This window comes from Arvicola amphibius, chromosome 7 (genome assembly GCF_903992535.2).
Source record: "Arvicola amphibius chromosome 7, mArvAmp1.2, whole genome shotgun sequence".
In the NCBI taxonomy this organism is placed as follows: domain Eukaryota; kingdom Metazoa; phylum Chordata; class Mammalia; order Rodentia; family Cricetidae; genus Arvicola; species Arvicola amphibius.
Window position 1 is genome coordinate 15,022,503 of NC_052053.1, and position 23,697 is coordinate 15,046,199.

Genomic DNA, 23,697 nt, shown 5'->3' on the forward strand with positions numbered 1-23,697 from the left:
ATTATGGAGCAGGCAAGATTGATGTTGGCCTAGTTAAAGATGGTTTTGTTTGTGCACCATCAGAATCTATGAATAGGAAGACTCTGCAAGTCCTGGATTCTTTATCATGTACCACGTCACGTGGTCTTTGGAATAAGACTGCCTGGGTGAGTCCTGGCCCAAGATGACCAGCGCTCTAAAGTACAAAAAAATTACCCACTTGGCTGTGATTTGATTTCTCCATCTCTAAAGCGCACAGCCGACTGAGACGTGGCGAGGTTTAGAGGAAACTATCCCTGGAACACAGAGCGACCATACTAAGACTCTGGCGGACAGAGCGTCCACTCATTCACCAGACGGATACGTTTCCTATTATTCTAAAGGGAAGGCTTTTTCTTGCGTTGTCTGTTTCATAAGCCAGGTCCCGCTATTTTGGCTTATATATACCCAAGTTATAGCTGCCATGGAGGAGGAAAACAAGGCCAAAGGCTGAGAGTAAACTTTTCCCTATGGATGACACATGGCTGTTGTCTGTCATGTAGCTACAGAGCCATAGTGGAGTCCTTTCTGTTTCCATTTTCTCTAACGGAAGTGAAGTGGGTCACGTTAGGGCAGTTACTGACTACAGAAAATGACAGATGGTTGGGCTGGGTTGTCTTGGCCTGGCCTATTTCAGGTGATATCTTGTTTCTAGGCATCAAGGAGGGCTGTGGATCTGGATCTTTCTCTGGCAGGTTGCCCAACAAGAGAGCTTGGAAATTGTTAGACAGATGGAGGCAGTGCTCTGGCCGGCACAATGCTTCATAAACTATGATGGAAACTATAAATATTTTCCTTTTTAAAAATAAATCACGGGCTGGAGTGTGGTGTAGCTCAGTGGTACAGCATGGGCTCTTGCATGACATCCTGAGTATTTTGAGTCCCAGCAACTAATAGAAGGGCAAAAATCACCCCAGAGTTAAGGAAAAACTATCCGAATTGTCAGACTGGAGAGATGGCTCAGAGGTTAAGGGCATCAACTGTTCTTCCAGAGGACCTGGATTCAATTCCCAGCACCCACATGGCAGCTGACAACTGTCTGTAACTCCGATTCCAGGGGATCCAATACCCATAGAAAAACGCAAATGCATGTAAAATAAAAATAAATAAGTTAAAAACTAAACAAAGCAGAACTGTCTTGTTGGCATGCAAGAATTCAGGAGGTGATCACTTATATTAAAATTGATATAAATCATTTGTAGATACCGGAGGTTTTTTTTCATTTTGAGGATGTGTGGCTATTTCCTCCACATAGTAAATGAGCCTAGATATTTTATTCTACCAAGAACTATTAGGACTGATACCATGCAGAAGGATAAAATTTGAGCAGTTTTCTTAGAAGCTTCCTGGGAATTTTCCTCAATATATACTAGGCTGAGCTCCCCACAGATGTTTCAGGGTTTTTGAAGATATTAATAAATAAATTTTTTTAAAAAAGGCCAGTCTGGTCTACAAAAGCTAGTTCCAGGACAGGCTCCAAAGCTACAGAGAAACCCTATCTCAAAAAAAAAAAAAAAAAAAAAAAAAAAAAAAAAAAAAAAAAGCAACAAAACAAACAAAACAAAAAACAAAAAACAAAAAAAAAATGAATTAAATGGAGGATATTCTTTTTAGTCTGGATGGTTTAGACATGCCCTGCTTTCAGCTACAGAAATTAGTAATTAATTTCTAACACTCGGCTTATTCGGTGACCCCCGGGGCTCAGATGGCTTATTATGGCCGCAGGCTCTTTCACAGTATCTCTGACCCAAGCGGTGAAGAGTGACCACTGCGGTCCATTGAATCTTCTCTGGGGAGAAGCTGATGACTGAGTTACAACTGAGGAGGAAGTAACAAAGGCGTAACAGAAATGCAGCTGGCACATTAACATGGGTAACACAGTTGACAGGCTTGGTCTTAATGGTAGACTGCATGTTACTTAGTTTTTGGTTGGAAGAAACAGCAAATTGTAGCTACTTAAAGGAATAAAAAAAAACTGTCTTAGAAAAAGGCAAAACAAATACAGAATCAGAAGATGGAACAATTGGACTAACAAGGTGGAAAGATCAGCAAAGGAGTTTCCTTCGGATTCTGCAAATCTTGGCAGCCTTGGGACATCTGGACAGTCAAAGGGCAGCAAGCCACAGAGTCTGAAGCTGTGAAATGGAGCCAAGAACTTGACCATTGAAACATGAAGTAGCTGCAGCCAACGGTGCTGGTGAACTTCCGCCATGATGCAGCTGACTGAAACAGTGAAGGGCCCTCTGGGACTGGGACCAGACGGGATGATGTCACAGCAGCCATGTTAGTGCATCTTCTGTGTGCATCTTCTGTGCCCCCCTGGAGTGTAGAGCTTGCGTTGGAGTCTCTGCCTTTCGTTTCCTTCCCTGTCTTTTTCTGTCTTTCTGTTTGCATTTCTTCCCTGTGTTTCTCACGGCCTCTCAGTTCGTACCAGTGAGTGCTCTGTACGACAGCATGCTTGACCGCTTTCTTGTTCCTATCAAAGCTTATCAGAACCTAGTGGGTTCCAGCCTGTGTCTCCTTCTCAACAAGATACCAGAGCCATCAGGTTCACTTATGAAAGGCTTCTTATCTCTGAACATTTTGATAAAACACAGTGCTTAACTTTCTGGCTTACTGAACCAGCGAGGGGGCAGGTAGCAGCACACATATTTTGGATAGAAGTCTTTTCATTTCCCTTTCATCCCACCAATCAGGCAAGGCTTCAGTATCAGTCAAGATTGACTGCATGATAAGCCTTCTCTGTCCTTATTTTCAAAGAAGACTTAAGGGACCCTGGAACTCCCTCTTTTATACACAGAAACATGCTCTAAATGAGTCCAAGTTGAGTTTGGTAAAGACTGAGATTGAAATGATTAGTCTTTGAAATCAGCCAGCCTCAAAGATTGGGGCAGGCCGTTGTGGTCGATTGAGTCACACCGCTTTGGGATTTGCCAGCTCTACTTTCTGTTTCAGCAATAAAAAGTCTTGTAAAACTGATGGCATGTGAGAGAGAGGTATCCAAAAGGTCTTGGCATCTTTTCCAGCGGTGTAGCGAGTCTTGGGGAAGACACTCGTTAGAGCGTGGTCCATGCACTCTACCACTAGAGAGAGGTCCAAGTTGACAGAGCACGTACTGTTTTTCAGTTTGTGTAGACCTGTGAGAAGAGACAACAGTATGCTTACTCTTGGGCAGAAAAGGAGAAGCACAGTGGGAGGCTAGGGTGCAAACAGGAAGACACGGGGCAGGGACTTTTATTGTAAATTTGCCATTAATAATTGAGGCTCACTGGGATGAGTTTCCATCCTCCAGAAAAGGATGCTGCAAGGTCTTCTTTAGGCCAGCTGGTCTCATCTCAAACTTGAGTGGGCAATAGAATCTCCTAGAGGGCTTTTTAAAACCCAGCCTTCTGGTTTCTGCATACAGAATCCCTAAGCCAGTACACCTGGAATCTTAGCATTTGTGTTCTCTTCTAGCTTTCAAGTAATGCTGCTGGCCTGAGGACCTTGAGGACTGCTTCTTTAGAGGCAGTAGGGAAGGATACTGTGCAGAGTCCATGAGGGCCTTGTCCCTAGGAAGCCATAATTTTGAATCCTAATCCTTTCTGGAGAGTACTGTGTTATATATGATTCTGTACACATTCTTGTGCATGACGATGCATGTGTGCATAGGAAGACAGAGGGCACCCACGCCATCGAACACCTCCACAGTGTTGTCCTGAATCAGAAGTGAAAAGTCTCCCAGCCGTCGGGCAGATGAAGTGTTTGAGTCACGACCTAAGATCCCACCAAGGCAAATATGTTCACAAAGGATTGGGGATGATTTGAAGCCCTGGATTCTTAATTTTTTTTTAAAAAAAAGTGTTGGACAAACAACTTCCCACAGGCAAGGGAATGAAATTGGAGCCTAATCTCATATCGAATCTAAAAGTCAATTCAGGATGATCAAGGACTTCAAAGCAGAACCTAAAACTATAAAGCACAGAGAAAAAGCTTTTTAAAATTGGACTCAGCAATAAGTTTTGAAGATGATCCTATAGCACAAATCACAAAATCCAAGATGAATGCACAGGACTGCATCAGAGTAACCATCTCTGGTACATAAAGGAAGCAGCTAAAAGAACAAAGAGACAACTCATGGAATGGGAAAAGTCTTTGCAAACCATACAATGATAAAGGGTTGATATCCAAGAAGAAACACAAAGAGACCTCCAACAACTCAATAGGAAAAAAAAAAGAACACAAAACTTAGAAAGAATCCAATCAGACATTTCTCAAGAGGCCATAAATATTGGGAGCAATGAGACCCCAGATCCTGAATTTCTTGTAATCCCCTGATCTGAGTGCCTACAGCTGCCCTGAGCATGAGACCTTCAGGAGTTCCTGATGGCAGGAGAGTGGTTTCTGGTGGGTTTGGCTGGGGCGTGGCTATCTCTATATAATCTGCCCCCTGAACACAATAAAGGGGGCGTTCTTGGGGAATTCAAGGATGACCGCTGTCGTTGTCTCTCTGTGTGAGTCTTTGTGTTTTTTAACCTCCTGCCCCTTGCCCGAATCTCGTGAACTGGGTTCAAGCGCATCGAACGCAGACATGGGGGCGCGGTGCGCGGCACATAAACAGGGCCAGTGAGGGTGTGTGTGTGTGTGTATGTGTGTGAATGTGTTGTTCACAGCGCATGAATTGCTCTAGTGCTCAAATTCAGCCCACAGAAAGACATCGTATTGGACCATTAGAGTGGTAATGAGACAAAAGTGAAGTTTGACCTGGGTGTGGAGGAAGGAGATCCTGTGTGTGTGGTCGCTGAGAATGTATGCTAAAACAGCAATTACAGAACACACTATGGGCGTTCTCAAAAACAAAGCAAAGCAAAGCAAAACAAAAAACTTCAGAGTAGAACTACCATTTGATATTCATGTGTTTTCAAACATGCCTGGACCATGTCTTCTCAGGGAGAAAACCTACCATGTTAGGTCTCAGGCCCTCAATTGTTCAAAGAACCTAGTACATGACAGTTATTTGTTAAGTGGCCACAAGTTGTTCAAAGAAGGAAGTAAGTGTTAATGCCTAGTTTACCTTGCTGTTCAGCTTGGGAATGAGGAAAGCTGATCTTAAATTTCTGGTCTGCAAGTAAATTTCTGGAACTATAAGTCTGGCTCACATAAGTCTGGCTCACCTCTAAATTCTGACTCGGAAATAATTAATATGAAAAATTAATATAAAATTGAGCTCAGTGCTTTTTTATATTTCTTAGTAGAGAAAATTTGGAATGTTTTCAACCCAAAGAAATGATAAATGTTTCAAAAAAATCAATATACCAGCCTCCTTGATCTGTTTTTACCATTGATATCCACGTCACACTATGCCTCATAAATACGTGCAACTGTTACATGCCAGAAAATATTTGGAAGGAATTTTGTGATATAGTCATAGCTAATTATCGGTATCACCCTAATTATCTAACATGGAAAACTCTATTAAACAAAGGACCTTGTCTCTGAAGTATTAAGTCTAACAGGATTAAGCTCAGTCTTTTACCTTTGACCTACATAAAACCTTTGGAGTCAGAATGTAAGAAGCACAGCTTCTAATGGTGATGGCTTTAAGCTTACGGAGAGACATTCTTGGGCAAGTTTGTCAATCAGGCATTCTAGCTGGAATCCTCAGGAGGCTTTTTCTGGTGTGTGTGTGTGTGTGTGTGTGTGTGTGTATTAGATTGAGATGGTGGTGGCTGGGACTGCCTATCATCTTGAAAACTTCCCTGTGTGTTTCTGATTTTAGTCGTGGGTTTCCACTCAGCTGATCTTGAACCACGCTATAGTTGACTGTGTTACGTGGCCGGTGATGAGGCAGAGTCACAGTTTGGAGGTGTGACATGGAGGGAAGGCAGGGCCTTGTTCCACTGAAGGCAAGAGCTTGATGTTGGAGGAAGAGCAAGCAAATATTACAGGTTCAGGAAACTGGAGGTGGGAGGAAGGGCCTAAGAGGAACTTTGACTGAAGTCTTCACTCTATTGCTTCCTTTGTATTAATTGGAGTGCCCAAGAATGCACGACACAATTATGCTGGGTTCAAATCCAGCTGTGCAGTTTCAGGCATGTCATTTCTATGTCTTTGACATTTATATGTCATTCCTATACAAGGAAGGACATAACAGCATCTACTCCATAGAGCTTCCAGATTGTAAATGAATGAAAATAGGCGTGGGGGGCACCTAGAGCGATGACGAGTGCTTTGTAAATGTTCACCGTATAAATCATCATTGAGTAATCTCGATTATGATTCTCTCCCCATGACTCAGTCTTTTGACTCATTTTACCTCTTCCCCTGGTTCCATGTGTTCCTGACCCCCGAGAGCTTCCTCCACCCGAGTAACTCTTTCCTGGATTCTAAAGCCTTATTCAAACTTGTCCTGTTAAGGCTTCTCCATCAGCTGGGTCCCTTTCTTGGCACATATTCCAGGGCAATTAGAGACTGCACCATCTGCTTCACTTTTGACTCTCTGGGTCTCCCTAAAGAGGGCCTGTTTTTTTGATGCCGTGTAGTCTGGTGTTTACTTGGTTACTCTTTGTAGTTATCTCTAGGGGACTGTAAGGACCACAGTCTGAGTCTTATCTATCATTGTCACCACCACAGAATCTTGAACAATGCTCAATGAGTGGCTTGTGTTTAGTAACAAGATGAAATAGGTATAGAAATGAGACTCTGAAAGCCAGGCGGCCTGGCTTCATATCTGAGCTGACCAGGAGATACTGAATCCCCTGGAAAGGAATCTTTATCTTGCAAACCCTTTGTTCACTACTCCAATACTTCTTTTGAGGCATAAATGACATAATTCAGAAATGCCTAGCATAATTCCTGGCATTTGTTAGTTTCTAAGTAACAAGCAAGAGGTGGTACTGAGCTTAAAACCCATATTAAAGATTCCCATCATTGTGTCTGTGACTCTTCACGAGGGCCAGGACAATGAATCCCGGAAGACACTGGATTCAGCCCCAAACTCACTTTTTTCGATGTAGTCTTCTCCATATTGCTGTTTGATGTCTGGAGACAGGTGTTCCCAAATGGCTAGCTTCTTCTCAGTTGTCTTCTTGGGATCTGCCAGTTCCGTTTTGAACAGTCCTGGTTCAATGCACGAGACATGCACACCGAAAGCTTTCATGTCCCGCCTGCGAGAAGAACAATCAAAGGATTTTTTTAATTAAAAAAATGTTTTTTTTTGCGCTCCATCCAAAGTAGAAAATTGGCATTCCTGTCTATCACTGGAGGCACTGATACATGATTCTGGAGGAAGTTTATGATCATATAAACTCCCTGAGCCTCACCTAATGGCCCAGTTTCTCAAACTGTGGGTCAGGACCCATATGGCATCCTGTAACTAAGTGCCAGGGTTGTAAAGAATTTGGCAACAGTAATTGACTGTTCAATGCTCAATAAGGAAAAATTGGTTCAAAATTCTTTGAGTAATGAATCTGAAGTGTTCACTGTAGTGCGTACCCATGTTACATGGGACAATCTCACTGTGCCTTTGGTTTCTGAACACAGAACCTGTGCTCTTTGCTCTGCACCTGCTGTTATCCCAGGCAAAATCAATGCAAGCTGCTTGAAACACTCAGATAGGATTTGAGAGTACAGTATGCTATCGATGGTGCTGTTTTTCTGTACAAACCAGGTTTCCCGTTCTTAAAGAAACATGATGTTTTTAATTACTGAAAACCAAAATTTTTGGTATTTGCTCTTGTCATTACTCAGCATGTTATTATCATGTTAGTATGTCTTCCTATTGTATTATGATAGAATGTTTGATTTTGATAACTGATACTTGAATATCTGACTTGAATTTCCTAAAACCATCTTAGTAAATTTTGGCATATGATTAAGATAGAGTTTCTAACAATTTTTACAATGGTCTGCACACACAGCTACTACTTTATTCTAGGTTATGTGAAGTAGTGTGCTCAATATTAATGATTATAAAAAAATTCCAGCTCTGGAAAAAGAAAACATGTTTTCATTGAGCTGTGGTCCAATCTAGGGGCGTCATCCAGGCTAGGCAAGCATCATGTGGTCACATGCTAGGCATTTGTTGTTCTTGTTTCGTTCAAGTTTGTTTGGAGAACGTTTACTACTTGTTAACTAGTTTCTCATACATCTTTGCACAGAATCAACAATGACTGTGTTGGCAGCAAACATCTTCTTCTACCCTGTCACTTTAAAGTTGAAGAAACTGGAGTTCAAGGCGGTCAGGTGACGCTGAATGATGGAACAGGAAATGGACGTGGGTGGGACAACCCTCTGAATAACCCCCACACTAATCCAGTTCTTGTTAAGCTGATAAGCATTTGGGTTAAGACGATTTCTTCTCCACGCACAAAGTATCTGATGGGGAAATGGACCAGGGACTGGCTTGGATGGACAGGTTTCCCTTGGGTTTTGGAATGTGGATTGCAGCATGACTGAGGATGCTGAAGGATCTAGTATCATGATGCCTGGCATGCCACCTCGATCCCTGTGCTGCTGAGCAAGCTGTCCCTTCACAACACAATAGACAGCCTCAAGTCTACGTATTTACTGACTCACAGTTTAGAGATGTTGTTGGTGCGTTCTTCCTGTCAACTGAACAATGTATTGCACGGATAATTGTTTCCTAATTTTAATGCATATTTCCACTAGGAATGTATAGAGAGGCAATTACTCATTTTAAAGACATCTTACCCATGCCGAGGCTTGAACCCAGAACCTTGTATTGCTAGGCCAGAGTTCTGCCACTCAGCTGCATCCCCATCCCTCACCATAAGGCATTTTTGTAAGCTCTAGTTGAAATCTTAAAATGTAATTCAATTCTTTCCAGATTGTGCCTTTTAGCAACAAAACTATTGCACTATCTGAAATGTATTTTATTTACTGACAATATCAATCAGTTCAATCTGAGAGATTTTCAAAGGTATATTACATTAAAATCTTAAAGGTTATTTTTCAACCTATTTATATTTTATTCATCTACCAACTGATGCTTGTTGGATCTGGGAGATGGCAGCTCCAAGGAGGCATTTGAGAAGACCTCTTTCCTATGTGCTTGTGAAAATTACACAGACAGGAGACAGGCCACTCTGCTAAGTTTGTGAGACCTACATGTTGCTATGACAACATGAAACCGACACGCTTGCTGAGCAAATACAGCTTCAGAGTCCCAGGCCTCTCTTTGTTGTCCCTCAGCCCTTCCCTGTGTATGAAGACACCCTGGACCAGTCACTGCATTAGTCTGCATGTGCCATTCCGTGTCAAATACCAGTTCTGTGGTTCATAAAGACATAAACACTTCCTGTTGGTTACTTTAAGGCAGCGTATAGCTACACAACAGAGTCTACAAACACTCGAGTTGAAATACACTTTTAAATACTAGCATTTTATTATGATATTGCATTTTGTAGAATGGAATGAGGCGGAGAGCGATCACCATGACGGTGGTACTCGAAGTGCGATGAACTCTGAGCCAAAGATGACACCTGGTGATGCTGTAGAAAAACTACCCTACTCCTTAAGCATCTTTAACACGTGCTCCAGGCTATACTACTTTACATTAATGTTTCAAATTAATTTTATTGTATTTATCTCTTAGGAGACCCCGACTTGGCCACTAGATCGTGGGGTAGAATGGAGCTATCGGCCTCTATTAACCTCAGCGGGGTCATCTATCCTCTCTATGAGCTATGCAGCACAACTGTAACATAGGCCTTCAGTAAATACCAATTGAATAAGCAAGTCGGGGGATGAAAGGCAAGCCCATTGCAATCTTGTCTTTTCTCTTGCTTGTTTCAGCACGACTCAACCGACTTAACTTCTTCCATCTGCTTCCCTGGTCCTTTTGCTTGCACTATATCCCAGAGGGCTCCCCTGCATTAGCGCACCCCAGCATCTGGTGGACGTGGACTATTGGAATCGGGAGTGCGAGAACAAGAAGTGGGATTAATAATTCCTCACGTGGTGTGGGCACTGGTTATTTCATCCTTTAGCTGGAGCTGTCAGTCTCTGTGTCTCCAGGTTCTAGAGACTTCCGTGTCTCTTCATCCCTTAGTCCTTGGATAGTAATGCCCTTTGGTGTTAGCCCCTATTACTATCCTTTGGGATTTCTCTCCACATCTCCCACATGTTTAAAAATTGTCTTTTTCAGTAAATGAGCTCTCTTAACATAATTTCAATGTTCGGTCATTGCTTTTGAGACCCTTGACTGACAAAGCGCTTACTTTGAACTGATAGTCGTGAATTCTGGTTCCAGGTAAGACGAATCAAGCATGCCTTCCCTGCCTCTCCCCCAGGACACAGCTGCAGAACCCAAGTGGAGTGTATTGGGAAGCGGTTGAGAACGAATGCTTTTCTGCCGGAGACAGAAGCTGGTACTGTCCTGTTAGCACCTTCCAGAAATAACAATGGAGCGAGCAATCCTGAACAATTCTTTACTAGACAAACTGACCTGTTGACTGTAAATTCACCCCACTGGGGGCATCATGCACTAATAATATACGAAGTAAAAACAGTAAGAGTCAATGCAGACCAGGGTTCAAATCTCCATTCTACCACTTACTAGCTGTGTAACACCGGACAAGGGGAGATATTTAAAGAGTGAGAAAGAACACCTCATATATACTAAGTATCCGGTATGCGTTAGCAGCAATTATCGTATAAATCAATTAATTCACCTTACCTCAAGCTGTCATTGAAACCTTCTACCGCGTATTTGGATGGAGCGTAGCCCCCGCCACCAAATGCAAGCCGGCCTCCAACGCTGGAGACGTTGATAACGCGCCCTCGCGCTTTTTTGAGCAGCGGAAGCATATTTAGCGTCACGTCGATGAGTCCGAACAGGTTAACTTCAATAGGTTCTCTGTAGTCGTTCACCGTCAGCCAGTCAGTGGGAGCCAGCACGCCCAGGACACCAGCATTATTGATCAGACCCCACAGACCTGGAGCAGGGAGGGAGTAAAGGAGACACCGTGGAAGATGTCGTTTTCATGGGCCTCTCTGATGGAAATACAGTTCTTTCTTTATACAATGGTGTGATTTGCTTTTTGTAGTCATTCCTGCTTTGAGATGTTTTCGCGTTTCGGGGAAGTGGTAGCTGACAGAGTGAGAGACTAAGTTGAAATGCTCATGCTCAGCTACTGGAATTCAGTCTCACTATTCTATTTCTGGTTCCAAGTGTCATACTGTTTATGCTTTTTGAAGGCAGACTTTCTGATTTCTCATCTCAGACGTAGAGAAAATTAGTCTGTTTCCCTGCCTAGCAAGATGGTGCAGTCAGTGTGTATTTATAAAATATTCTGCATGGATAGAGAAGTGATACGAACCCACTTTATGCTGAAATTTGCTAGAAAAACAAGTCATCCACTCGGCTGTTTCTTGATTGGAAATACGTAGTATTGTTGAAGGTGTTGGAATTCAGGCACTGGAATTTGTCTGGAGGCTTTGCTAAAATGCTTTTCAGCATTTGAGGTTCAGAGGCTTAGAGCTAAAGAGGTTACTGAAGCACACACATTTGTTTTTCTCTATTATGAACCCTGATATCTTCTTCTATGAGAATATTTTATTATTCAAAGCTGGCAAAACTCTCCCAGCTTAGGTGCAGTTATCTAACGAAATCTAAAGCAGAGGGAGTGTCTACAGCTCATTGGGTCAGCTGGACTCCTTAAGACCCTTATCCTCACAGCCCTAGGTCCTGTTCTCCCAACCACTAAAGATGTCTGCACTCTAGAACCCATCTGTGGAGGTGTGGGTCCCAGGTAATCCAAGTGGTGATCTGGAGGCTGACTCCATATTCTCTTATAGACTTGAGCCTCAACTCCCTCTGCTGAGATGTTGCTGGAGAAGGTCAGGAACAGGTAGGGCGTTCACTTCTGTTCTAGAGTCACCTGCTGGGACTCTAGGCAGTCTGTCGGGGACACATCTCACACACACTGGGATTACTTAGGAGCTCTGTGGAGATGAAGAAATTGCCTTCGGAGACATTTTCTTGAAAAGCCATTTAAGACTCATTTTATTTTGCTTTAGTTACTTCCCCATCTCCCAACCGCCCCATCCCACAGATCTCTTCTCTTACCTTTTTCCCCTACATGGCTCTTCACCCACTGGGCAGTCTTCTTAACATTCTCAGGGTCGGTGACATCCAGAAGCACCGTGTGAAGTTTGTCTGAGGTTTTTGCCTTCAAAGCAGTCGCTCCTGACTCAGTCAGGCAGGCAGCAATGACACGGAGCCCCTTTTTATCAAAAGTCCTGGCTGCTAAGTTCCCAAAGCCTGTGTCACAACCAGTGATGAAAATGTACTTGTCGGCCACGTCTGCTATCTTCAGTTGTCCTTTGTAATTCCACAGCAAAGCGCAGAGGACAAGGAGGGCCAGCGCCCAAAACAACACCAACATTTTCTTTCTCCTATACGTGACAGGGATACTTCTCTCATGAACAAGAAAGGACGGTGTCCTGGATGTTCAAAATTAGAAAGAAAAATGCAAATTAGAACAATCCCATGTTGACGAATGTGAGCTACTTCCAAGAACTTGAGTAGACAAATAGATACTACAATGGTTATCCGGTTGCTTGTTGGAAAACGCAAGTCATTTACGTCACATACGGCTTTTTTAAGATCGTGCCAAAGCCAACCAGGCAGAATTTAGAAAAATCCAGATGGAAAGAAATGGAGTGGAAGCAAAGCCGGCACAGTCACGGGGCAGAAGGAACCACCAGAGTTGCACAGAGGAGGGACATTAATCTCCCACATGAACTCATCCATCTGAGAGACAGAATTTCACAGTAAAACCTTAGATCTCATCACTCAGTGAAACTGGAGAGCAAACCAGGATCAAAGTCCCCTAGAGGAGCAGTTCTCGGCCTTCCGCAGGCTGGGGCCTTTAATACAGTTCCTCACGCCGGCGGTGGTGGCGTACGCCTTTAATCCCAGCACTCGGGAGGCAGAGGCAGACGGATCTCTGTGAGTTCGAGGCCAGCCTGGTCTACAAGAGCTAGTTCCAGGACAGGCTCCAAAGCCACAGAGAAACCCTGTCTCGAAAAACCAAAAAAAAAAAAAAAAAAAAAAAAATACAGTTCCTCACACTGTGGTGACACCCAACAATTACTTTCATTGCTACTTCATAACTGTAATTTTGCTACTGTAATGAATCATAATGTAAAGATCCATGTTTCCGGCAGTTTTAGGTGACCCCTGTGACAAGGCCATTTAAGCCCCCAGAAAAGGGTCATGACCCACAGATTGAGAACCGCTGTACTTAGCTCAGTCTTCTTGTCCTGCCAGACTCCCAGTTATTTTCAGAATCCAGGAGAGGAGAACATTAGTGCAGCTGTCACTAAGAAAGTATTTCTGGTTTGGTTTCTAGTTCTTATTGTAAGTGAGTTCGAGTCCCCCTCCCACCTGGCTCAGAGAGTATTGCTAGGGGAGAATGAAGTGAGAGAGTCCAGTAAGTAAGAGCCGGGTGGGAGATGAATGTCTGGTATCTCAAATCTTTAAATTCTCTCTTCAACACTAACCTCTTATAGAAAAAATAAAGGAATGTATAAACGGGACAAAATGAAACCGTTTTTTCCGGTAAAACTGACCAAACTATCCAGCACAGAGCCAACAGGAATATCATTTTTGCTGTGCAAGCAAGAGACGGGTTTCCTGTACCCTTCCACAGGGACTTGGGCCTCTGCTCCCCCTCAGCACGCTTACTGTGGACCTGTGGAGTGGCACTCCACCCAGTAGGAGGAAGTCTGGCTGCTTCAGGTCTGAAGTCATGGAGGCCCTGCCCGTCTAATTTCTGGCAAGGGGAAACAGGGGAAAAGGTCAGCTCCCTCTCCACACAGGAACACTGTGTTAATTCCTAAGTCAATGTAGGGCAGCCAGCCAGAGAGAACATCACCTTTGGAAAGAGCCCTCTCTTTCCCCATAGCCTGCAGGCCTGGAAAGTTCCCTGCCAGGTCAACACAGTGTGTTTAGTTTTATTCTTCGAGATATTTTAAAAATTATGTACTCGTGTGTGTGTGTGTGTGTGTGTGTGTGTGTGTGGAGTGATATGTGCACTGGAGTGCAGGTGCCTGCAGAGGCCAGAAGAGATGATGGGATCCCTTGAAGCTGTTGTAACAGGTGGTTGCCGGCAGCCTAACGTGGGTGTTGAAAACAGAGCCTGGGCCCTCTGCGAGAGCAGTATAGGCTCTTAACTGCTGAGCCATCTCTCCAGCCCCAGACGGTGTCTTTGTCCTTGATTCTTTCTCCCTAAGACTCACGCGGGCCTGGAATACTTCACAGAAGAACACCAATAGGCACGGACCAAAGTGCAGACTGTGGACGCCTCCAGAATCATGCCTACTTTTGGTTATTAAGAAATTTCTTCTTTTCTTTTTCTCTTTAATGTCCCCTTTAAAGCAATGGTTATTACATGTGACTCAGTACTTTGATAAATAAATGTGTCTATAAACAAATATATAAATGGGATTTTAAATACATAAACGTGTACTTAATTTCTACCACTGTATAAGCAATAGCATATTAAAGATGAAAAATAATTCAGTGTATCTTCTTTACTTCTTAAGGAAAAAAATGAGCTGTTTTCATCTTTTTTCCCCTAAAAGACTTATAAAGAAAGAGATAAAAAAATCTACTGACCAATATTAAACCAATGAGAAATATCAAAATATGGGAGTCATGGGGATGTAGCTGGCTCATGGTACAGTTATAGATGTTTAAAAACAGGCTTTTAAATTACTTAATACTTTGGTTTAGTTTCCCCAAACCTTTTTTTGTGTAGGAATTGATTTGTTGCATACAAATGTCCATGCAGCAGGGCTTCTGCTTCTCAAATACATAGTAATTTAAAATGTATAATTATGGGGAGATACAGAAAGCACTCATAAAATGACATATTTAGATATTTTTAATGACATTTCATGTTCGTAAATCCAATTAGTTATAGTGTTTTGTTTAAGCCTGCGGTTGATAGTCACTGAATATTGAAATGTCTAATTTCACCGTAAATCAAATGTCCAGAGAGATTATTTGAGGAAAGCAAAACAATTGTGGGATTTAATGTTCCTCCAATAGAGGATGTGACTTCTGCTGTCGACTTTGCCAGGGGCAGAATAGAGAGGAGTAAAAAGTAAGATCCTACCACCCACGTTGGCAAAGGCCGCTCCACTGGAGAGTTGCACACAGTCTCAGCTGGTTTTATTTCTAGTCTCGTGGAAAACATATTATCTGGGTCACTTATAGAAGATAAAACAGGCTCACAGATACAAGGTGTTTGCAAAAGCTATTGCGGCCTGGAGCACAGTACCCTTCCCATTTGAGAGAACAGGAAACCCTGATTCTCTGGTAGCTGGGGCTGAGCAGCGTCCAAGCTGAGCTGATAAGAGTCAACACAGGCACCTCAGCATGGGTGCTAAGATGCTAGGCTAAAAGTCTTTGGGCCAGAACAACCTCTGACACACGAAGCAGTGTTCCTTCCATCGTCTCCCCTCGTGCCCTCCTCTGTTCACATATGATGACTGGCGAGTTCCCAGGGGGACCAGGAGCCCCAGAGGCCATGAGGAAGATGGGTGCTATTCCTGTGATGATGAGTGACCAGATGCAAGAGGCTTGAATTAGGGTGGATGGAGGTTTGGAGATCAATGAAAGCACCTTGGGGTTCCTAACTTGGAGATAGTCTGCGCTTAGAACTTAAGGCATGATCCACTTAGACAGAATAGAATCTCTCTATTGTTTTCTAGGTTGTTACTGAAACAACACGTCTTTCAGTTATGAAACCAGCAGCACACTTCAGCAGCGTTTGCGGTGCCTGAGCCCTTATTATCTATTATAGACAAGGTTCTGTTTCTTTTTCTGTTTTGCTTTTGTTTTCCAAGACAGGGCTTCTCTGTGTGGTGCTGGCTGTGCTGGAACTAGCTCTGTAGACCAGGCTGGCCTTGAACTCACAGAGATCTGCCTGCCTCTGCCTCTGGAATGAGGGGGGATTAAAGACATGATTATTATTCTTGCTTTCATGGTACTATTAATGTGTTAATAAAAAACAACTTCTAAATATCTTTGATGTATCTCAGCATAGCAGGCTTCCTTTAAAAATCTACATATTTTAATTCATCCATTAAAACGTTTTTACACTTATGGACAGCCACGGTTATGACAGTAACAGAAATGAAAAATTTCTAGTATCTTCACCCCAAATACATATATTTCAACAAGAACAAGAAAAATCACACAAAATCCATGCCTTCACCATAACTAGATAACAGAAAATCCTCGAACTTCAAATGACTTGACTGAGAAAGTGAGCGACTCCCTTTGGTGGAGAGGTTTTACACTCCCAAAGAGTGCTAAGGCCTTGCTAAGTCAATATTAGCTACTGACATAGCAACAATTGTTGTAGGCAAGACTTCTCAATGGTTGTTAGAACGACAGTATGGAATCTAAAAGGATGTTCCCCAATGACAATTACTAAGTAAAAAGAACAGCAGCGACTTCACAGCGAAGAAATCTGAGAGCTCACGTTAGCAAAGTGATATATACGTGGGTATTCTTCGTCACGGAGCAAACCTACATCATTTGCCCCTGGTTGACACTAGCAAGGACAAACAGAGATCTCTGCACAAATCCGAGATAATCATACCTGGAAAAGCTTCTTTCTGAAGAATGTGTGCCCCATGCTCTTCAGAACACCGGTCACAAAGGGGTAAAGGGACTAATGATGCCAAAGAGACAAGACAGCTAAAGGCCACTTGGAATGGCAGGCTGGTGAGCATTCTCCCTTTCTCAGAAAGAGCCTTACTACACCAGCTAGTAACCCCTAAAAAGAATCTATAAAGTTGATAAATGTTACTTTGAAAATTACACTGTAGAAAAATGTCCTGCTTTTTTGATAATTTATATAGACCTACCCAAAGACTACAGTGCAGGATGTCTTCAACTTGCTTTTTAAAAAGTTCAGCCTGCGTGAACACAGGATGGTCTCTATGAGTTTAAGGCCAGCCTTGTATACATGGTCCAAGCCAGCCAGAGCTATATAGTAAGACCTTGTCTCAAAAACAAAACAAAACAAACAAAATACAGTAAAAACCCACAAAGTTCAGAGAATAATAAGTATAAATGAACAAAACCTTATATGTTTATATAACAGTGAGAATAAAAACGTGGTAAAATGTTAATGTTTAGAGACTCTAGATTGTACCATGCTTTTAACTTTTCTGTTTATGTGAATTTACACCCACAGACACAACCAACTGCAGATTTGAGTCACTTTATAAACTGGATCTCTGTTGAACACACAGACTTTTGTGTTAGTCTCATCCCCTGAACAACACAGCATTCACACTAGGTATTACAAACAGTCTCTAGGTGATGTAAAGTGTACAGACGGGAGCGCAACTCCTATACAAACACTGTGACATTTTCTACAAGAGATTAGAGAATCCAGATTTGGATGCCCACGGGTGAGGGGGCCCTGGAGTCAAGCTCCCCTTTATGAATGACCCATGAACGACAACACTTTGAAACGAAAAAGTCAAAGTCTGGTAAAGAAACATGAAGCCCCTCCCCCATAAAGACTTCATTGAACTGCTTTGGGGTTCTAGATAAAAAAAAAAAAAAAAAATGCCAGGACTTTGGAGAGACCTGGGATACTAGGCTACCTGCCTTCTGTCCTCTTTGGAAAGCCTGTTTTTACTGTCGCTGGAGGAAAACAAAAACTCAAACCTAAGCAACTCTTTCTTGGCCTCATCCTCTCCACTTCCCACTCAACCTCCTCCCTAAACAAACCGTTTTCCTTGGTGACAAGAAGCAGAGGGGAACTTTTTAGTCATTAAGGACGCAGGCTATAATAATGTACTGTCATTGTGCGCCCTCTGGGCTGAAGGTCATCACAGAAGCTGGTGTCCCAGTCAGTAACTTGAATCCTTGGGACACCTAACACTGCTTGAGAAATGTTGATTTGTGAAGTCTGTCCTTATTATTGTCTAAAAATGTTAGTTCTTCATCTCTCTGCATTTTGCATTCTTCTAGGTCATTGGACCAGGTCAGTAACAACCCAGCACATATTTTTGACCCCTTTAGCCAAGAAACTCTCTGTGAACAAGAGTCCCAGGTCAGGGCTTTCAGGACCATGACCTGGGTAGAGAGAGGGATTGACAGTCAGTCAATCAGTTCACCTGAGAAGTAAATGAGTAACCACAGCTGACAGGACCGCCTCAGCCCCTCTCCACCAACTGCTCATTTCCCTGCTGTTCCCCAGTGCCAGCAATTTAGCAGGAAGGAACCGACCTCAGTTGCTTTCGTTGTTTACCAGCTATGTCTTTCGATTTATCTCACAATAAACTGTTAACTAAGAGTGCGGATCCCCTGGCCCCTAGCATTAGAGCAGCGTTCAGGAGTTCAGACCTCAGAGGACTTAGAGCAACTCACTTATCTTCCCTGGGCCTTTCCCAGGGGTAGAGCAGCGATAGGCTATTTTTGTCCAAGAGAACCTGGTGAACTAATGTAGTTTAACGTCTGTTACATGGGAAGAACCAGCCATCTTTCCTGCCTGTAAGGGCCGCTCTGTCTGTTGCTGGGACTGTCCAATTGCAGTCCTTTTGATAGTTTTTGGACTCCATAATTAACAATGTGAAGTCTGGCTAGCATATTTCAGCATGTTTAGCAACATCCCTGGCTTCTACCCACTGACTGTCAGTAACACTTCTGGTAAAGAGATGTCCCTTAGGGGACAAAATTGCTCACACTTGAGAACCACTGACACAGAGGTTCCGAGTGTCACTGGATCCAGGACAGCTTATCTGGAAATCCGGCCATTGCTTTCTTCGTGAGGTTTCCGTGATGAGTATTTATGATTTTGTGACTTCAACAGAGAGGTTTAATTCCTTACAAAATCGCTCGTCTCCTGCTTTGGCAAGCACTAACTTTGCAATTTAAAAAATATCTACTTTTCTTAATATGAGGATAGAAGGCACCGAAAAGATCAAATTATATAAAATACCATTTGTAGGTGTAGAAGTGACCACACTAGCACTCACATTCGGGAGGCCTGGACTCTGATTGCGCCTTTGCGGTTGGGGCCCTGACAGCTTGCTCTGGGTAGCAAACTGATCCTCTAGACAGAGTTCGACAAATGCTCCTAGCAAATCCACCGTCAGATTTCTGGTTCATAAAGTCAGGAACAAGCGTGAGGAACAGCTATTGGTGACTGAATGCTGCAGTTTTTTGAACCATGGATGTAGGCCATGTAACTAAATGTGGGATTAAAAAAATCAACAACAATAAAAAGGTTTTGAATGTGCAATGGCTAAAAAGTATTTCAAAACCAAGCATAATGGATCCAAGGTTGTTCGGGCAGCGCTTGTCCCTGCTGCACCGAATGTCTTTACTGCAGCTCTGGACCTAAACACACAGCTCGTACACTTTGTCTGGTGTGTGTGATGCCAGCCAACGCTGCCCAAAACACCTAGGCTCCGATTCAAGACGATTGAATGTGAAGATGTGCAGAATTTTCAGTCTATGTAGATTTTTTTGTTCTTTAAAGCACAAACAATATTTTTTTACAGTCAATCTTCCTCATGTAAACATCACATTGATATGTCTTTGGATTGTATTGTAGTAGACTATTTGGAGGGACAGAGACGTGGCTCCGTGGATAAGAGCATTTGCTGCTCTTGTAGAGGATGAAGCTTTGGTCTCAGCACTCAGATAGTGGCACACAACTTCCAGATGATCTGGCACCTTCTTTTGGCTTCCAAAAGTACCAGGTATTCATGTGTACACTCAGGAACGAACACACACACACACACACACACACACACACACACTTTACATATATATATATATACATATATATATATATATATATAAAGAAAATCCTTTTAAAAGTTTAAGTTGCTGACTTGAGTTTCATTTTAAAAAAATATTAAATGAATTTGGGCTTGGGGCTAGGACAAAATTTTCAAAAATTCTGAAATGGCCTTAAACAAGTTTCTACTTTGCACTACATATTTATGTCAAATGACATTCTCTGCATTCTTAATCAAAAATCAAAGTATCAGTCAACTCTGAAAAACATTGAAGATGCTAGGTTCTATAGTACCAAATATTTACATAAGACTTAGTTCTTTATTTTTAAATAACCAAGCATACCTATATTAGTATGTAAATTTGTTTTCATCTTCAATAATTGGTAAAATTATGTGTACCCAAGAGAATTGTTTCAAAGTAAATTTCTTTATGATCTGTCAGTATGTGTTTGCTTTGTATGCCCATTTTACGGATCTATATATCTCAGATTATATAGATCTATATTTCTTGGATACAAAGGAGCCAACACTGGTAAAAGCTTAAGAAATCCTGTTCTTTGCTGTTGCCTATACCTATAAATATTTTATCTTAAACTTCATGATAAAATTACTCCCTTTTGTCCTAGATGTGGTAACTCATGCCTATAATCTCAGCACTTGGAGGGTAAAGATGGGAGGGAGAGGCCAGTCTGAGCAACATTAATAAGAGCCTGCCTCAGAAAACCCCAAGCTGAATAAAGAAAATCCTAGAGAAAAGAGGTAAATTCAGATATGCAGGCTAATTGGTTCAAGGTGCAAGCTACGATTCTGGGGTGATGCTGAGACAGACCCCTCTGGTCCTTCCTGGGCCGCATTCATTCCCACTGGGCTCTGGCATCTAGACTGTGTACCCTCTTCTCCACCTCTGTGCTGTGTGTGCTGTGTGACCTTAGGCAGAGGAGCAAGAGGAAGAACAGAAGGAAGAGACGGAAGTGATCCACTCTGCCTCCTGGCTGATGCTACTTAGACTGACTTCTGAGACTGCTGACCTCTGGGACAAAGGAAGAGAATGACAGGGGCAATCGTGCAATGTCCCCACTTCCAATTCATACAATGAAAAGGTTAAGGATCATATCTCATAAATCTCAACATATGTATTTCATTTAACCGTCATGCTATTTTGGAGTTAGACTGAATATCACAAATTAGAATGTTTGCTAAAAGATACCTTTCTCCTTGGGATCTTAAACTGTATAAGAGGAGAGGGAAGAGCTGTGGGGGAGGGGAATGAACACATTGTCAGTCACTAGGAAGAATGAAAACGTTTGTCAGAAATTCTCTGTCATACAGCAGAGATTCAGAAGGAACCATGGGAGGAGACTGATTATTGTCTTCATTGGACATAATAGAGTTAAGTTAACGTAGGACATAATAGAGTTAAGTTAATGTGGCAGCAGCTGTCAGAAAATGCTCTGCTCCACGGCGGTTCCCACTTCTGCTTTCTGGCTTCTCTTCCTGGGTTTCTCAGTAAGAGACTTAAAATAAACTCCTTTGATTTGACTTCTAATAGTTGCCTTCCTCTGCTGATAGGAAATCGGTAAAGGAGCTGTTGCAATAGACAATGAGTAGGGAGCAGCCTTCTTGTTCAGAGACACAGGTCCAAGTCCTTGTTAGACAGTAAAACTCTTTCTAAAGGGTTCCTCCTGGACCAGTTCATTTTATGTCCACATAATTCCACCGAAGATTTTCTTTCAGAAAACACTGGGAGTTTATTAAATCTTTATTTACGTTAAATTTGTTGCAGTCTCTGGACCAGCAGATGAGCTGCTTTGCCAAAATGCATCAAATAGAAAGCATTATCTAGATGGCTGTCTGAAGGATTTCATGACTTTTCTTATGCAGTGTGCTTAATAATGACTATAGTGGAACACATGTGCTTCTTATATTTAGATATTGCATATATGGCTCATCACCCAGAACTCATTTCTATTTTTGCATTTTCAGCGAAGTAAAAATTCTTCTTCTTTAACCCCAGGTACATCTAATGTGCTTTTCTCCAAGGAAAAGGAAGCCAAGAGCCTGATGATATAGCCCGGTTCACACACCTAAGGAAGCATACTTGCTCGTAGAAGAAGATAAAAGTCAGGCACCTGAAAAATTTGAAAGAAATTAAAAAAATAAAGCCAATAACCCCTCCACGCACTTGATTTGTTGAGAATCTGGTGAAAACCATACTGACCACGATGATGACGCAGCCAAGATGCCGAGGTGGGGCTCGGCATCCTGGAATGGTGAGCTCCATCCCGTCACTGGAGGAAGCAAAGCTTCCTCTACCAGAATCCCTGTGGGAAGGCGGAGGGTACAGCTCCACGCCCAGTGTGTGGTGGGAGCAGGCCATGCATGCGTCCTCAGCAGCTTCACACAGGGGCTGTCCTACCTCCCCAGGTGTACAGACACACTCAGGTCTCGGGAAAACATCTTAAATTAAAGCAATTTTCTATGCATCTTTGCTAATCAATATTGGTCACCCCAGGCCCTCCTACATTGATTCTTTTGTCTGTGTGCCTCCTTATTGGAATAGAGCATTATGAATCATTGACTAATCTATAGTTTTTAAAGTTATGGCCACAAGATAGTAACTGCTAGCTGGAAGGGATTGTACACTGTATGTGATTATAGTTTCTGGTCACAAAACTTCAAAGAGAGTTGAGAAGAGAATGGATGTGTGGATCAACGCAGCGAGCTTTTCCAAATCCTCAGGGCACTTCCTTCAGCCACAGTTAGCTCTACTAACTGTGAAAATGTTAGTGGCTTAAAATTCTGTCCCTTGGGAAAGTGACATTCGTGAAATGTGTAGGAAGCAACAAACTTTCCTTGTATTTAAACCCTGAGATTTATTCAAAAAAATTGGGCACCGTTTCCAATGTGAAAGTATGCAGTACAATGGCCACAAAGGAGCCTTTCTTTCTCATGTCGTCCTCATCTGGCCAAGGACATTCCAGAGTATCTAATATGTGCCAAGTGACACTAAGATAAGTAAAGGCCAACCCCCAGCTCTGGGTGGAGAGTGTCATGGGGCTTTACAGAGTTATTGGCCCCACCTGCCAAAAAATTAATTGTGCATGGTAGGGAGGGAGCATTTGAAATACAAAGTTATTTTATCACAAAATGTGGAGTGACTGTCTGAGCAGAGTTTTGTTTTGTTTATTTTACCCAGGATTAGGGTTTGCATGCACCTTAGAAACATCCTTTCTTCATTCCCAATATTTTTTCTCTTCCAGTTTAGTGTTCGTCTATGTGTGCCCATGGAAACGGATAACAATGATAGCTCATGGGAAAGCAGGGAGAGAAACATAGCAGGCCATGGTTGGCAATAAACTGTACCACCCTTGAGGCACTCTGTTAAGATGCTCATACAACTTTTGGATCTCTGAACTCTCCAATATCTCAGGATTCCCAAGTGTCACAGAAGGTGTCAAATAGGAAGGAAGGGAGAGAGGGAGAGAGACAGCGTATTTAGTTGCAACTTCAGGATGCTACAAGATAGTCAGAGTCCCAAGTCCTGGAAGAATTTCAGTCAGGCTCCTGGGTCACACTGAGATCATTTCTTTATGTAATGGGCTCTGTACCCATCAATCTCATACTATATTAAAACAAACAAACAAATCAACAAACAAAACAGTTGACTACAGCTGAAAGACTACTTGATTCATCCTGTAAAAGCAGGGAACATCAAAGCCAGTTCAGGTTGAGATGGTTAAGCAAAGAGACCAAACAGCCACCAGTTACCTCGCCGAGGGGTGCAGAAGCTGCTGGAGGCTCACTCAGCTGATTGCCACCTTCCTGCTGTACCCAGGAGAAGGAAGTGCCGCCCTGAGCAAGCTGATCCTCTCAAGGTGCCTGGGCTTCTGC

General features: G+C 42.6%; 1 protein-coding gene across 3 annotated transcripts; it reads right to left on the reverse strand.

Annotated features, from left to right (window-relative positions):
* Positions 1-2,089: 2,089 nt before the first annotated feature.
* On the reverse strand, positions 2,090-23,697 carry Dhrs9 (dehydrogenase/reductase 9). 3 transcript variants are annotated; one of them, XM_038337467.1, is made up of 5 exons: positions 23,575-23,697; positions 12,089-12,465; positions 10,697-10,955; positions 7,000-7,163; positions 2,090-3,155 (listed from the first exon to the last, which is right to left on the reverse strand). In XM_038337467.1, the coding sequence occupies exons 2-5, from the start codon at positions 12,405-12,407 to the stop codon at positions 2,932-2,934; spliced, it is 966 nt and encodes a 321-aa protein (XP_038193395.1). In that variant the 5' UTR covers positions 12,408-12,465; positions 23,575-23,697; the 3' UTR covers positions 2,090-2,931. The 3 variants fall into 3 exon arrangements, with proteins under 3 accessions (XP_038193395.1, XP_038193396.1, XP_038193394.1); XM_038337468.1 differs by lacking the exon at positions 23,575-23,697 and adding an exon at positions 13,712-13,781; XM_038337466.1 differs by lacking the exon at positions 23,575-23,697 and adding an exon at positions 13,597-13,772.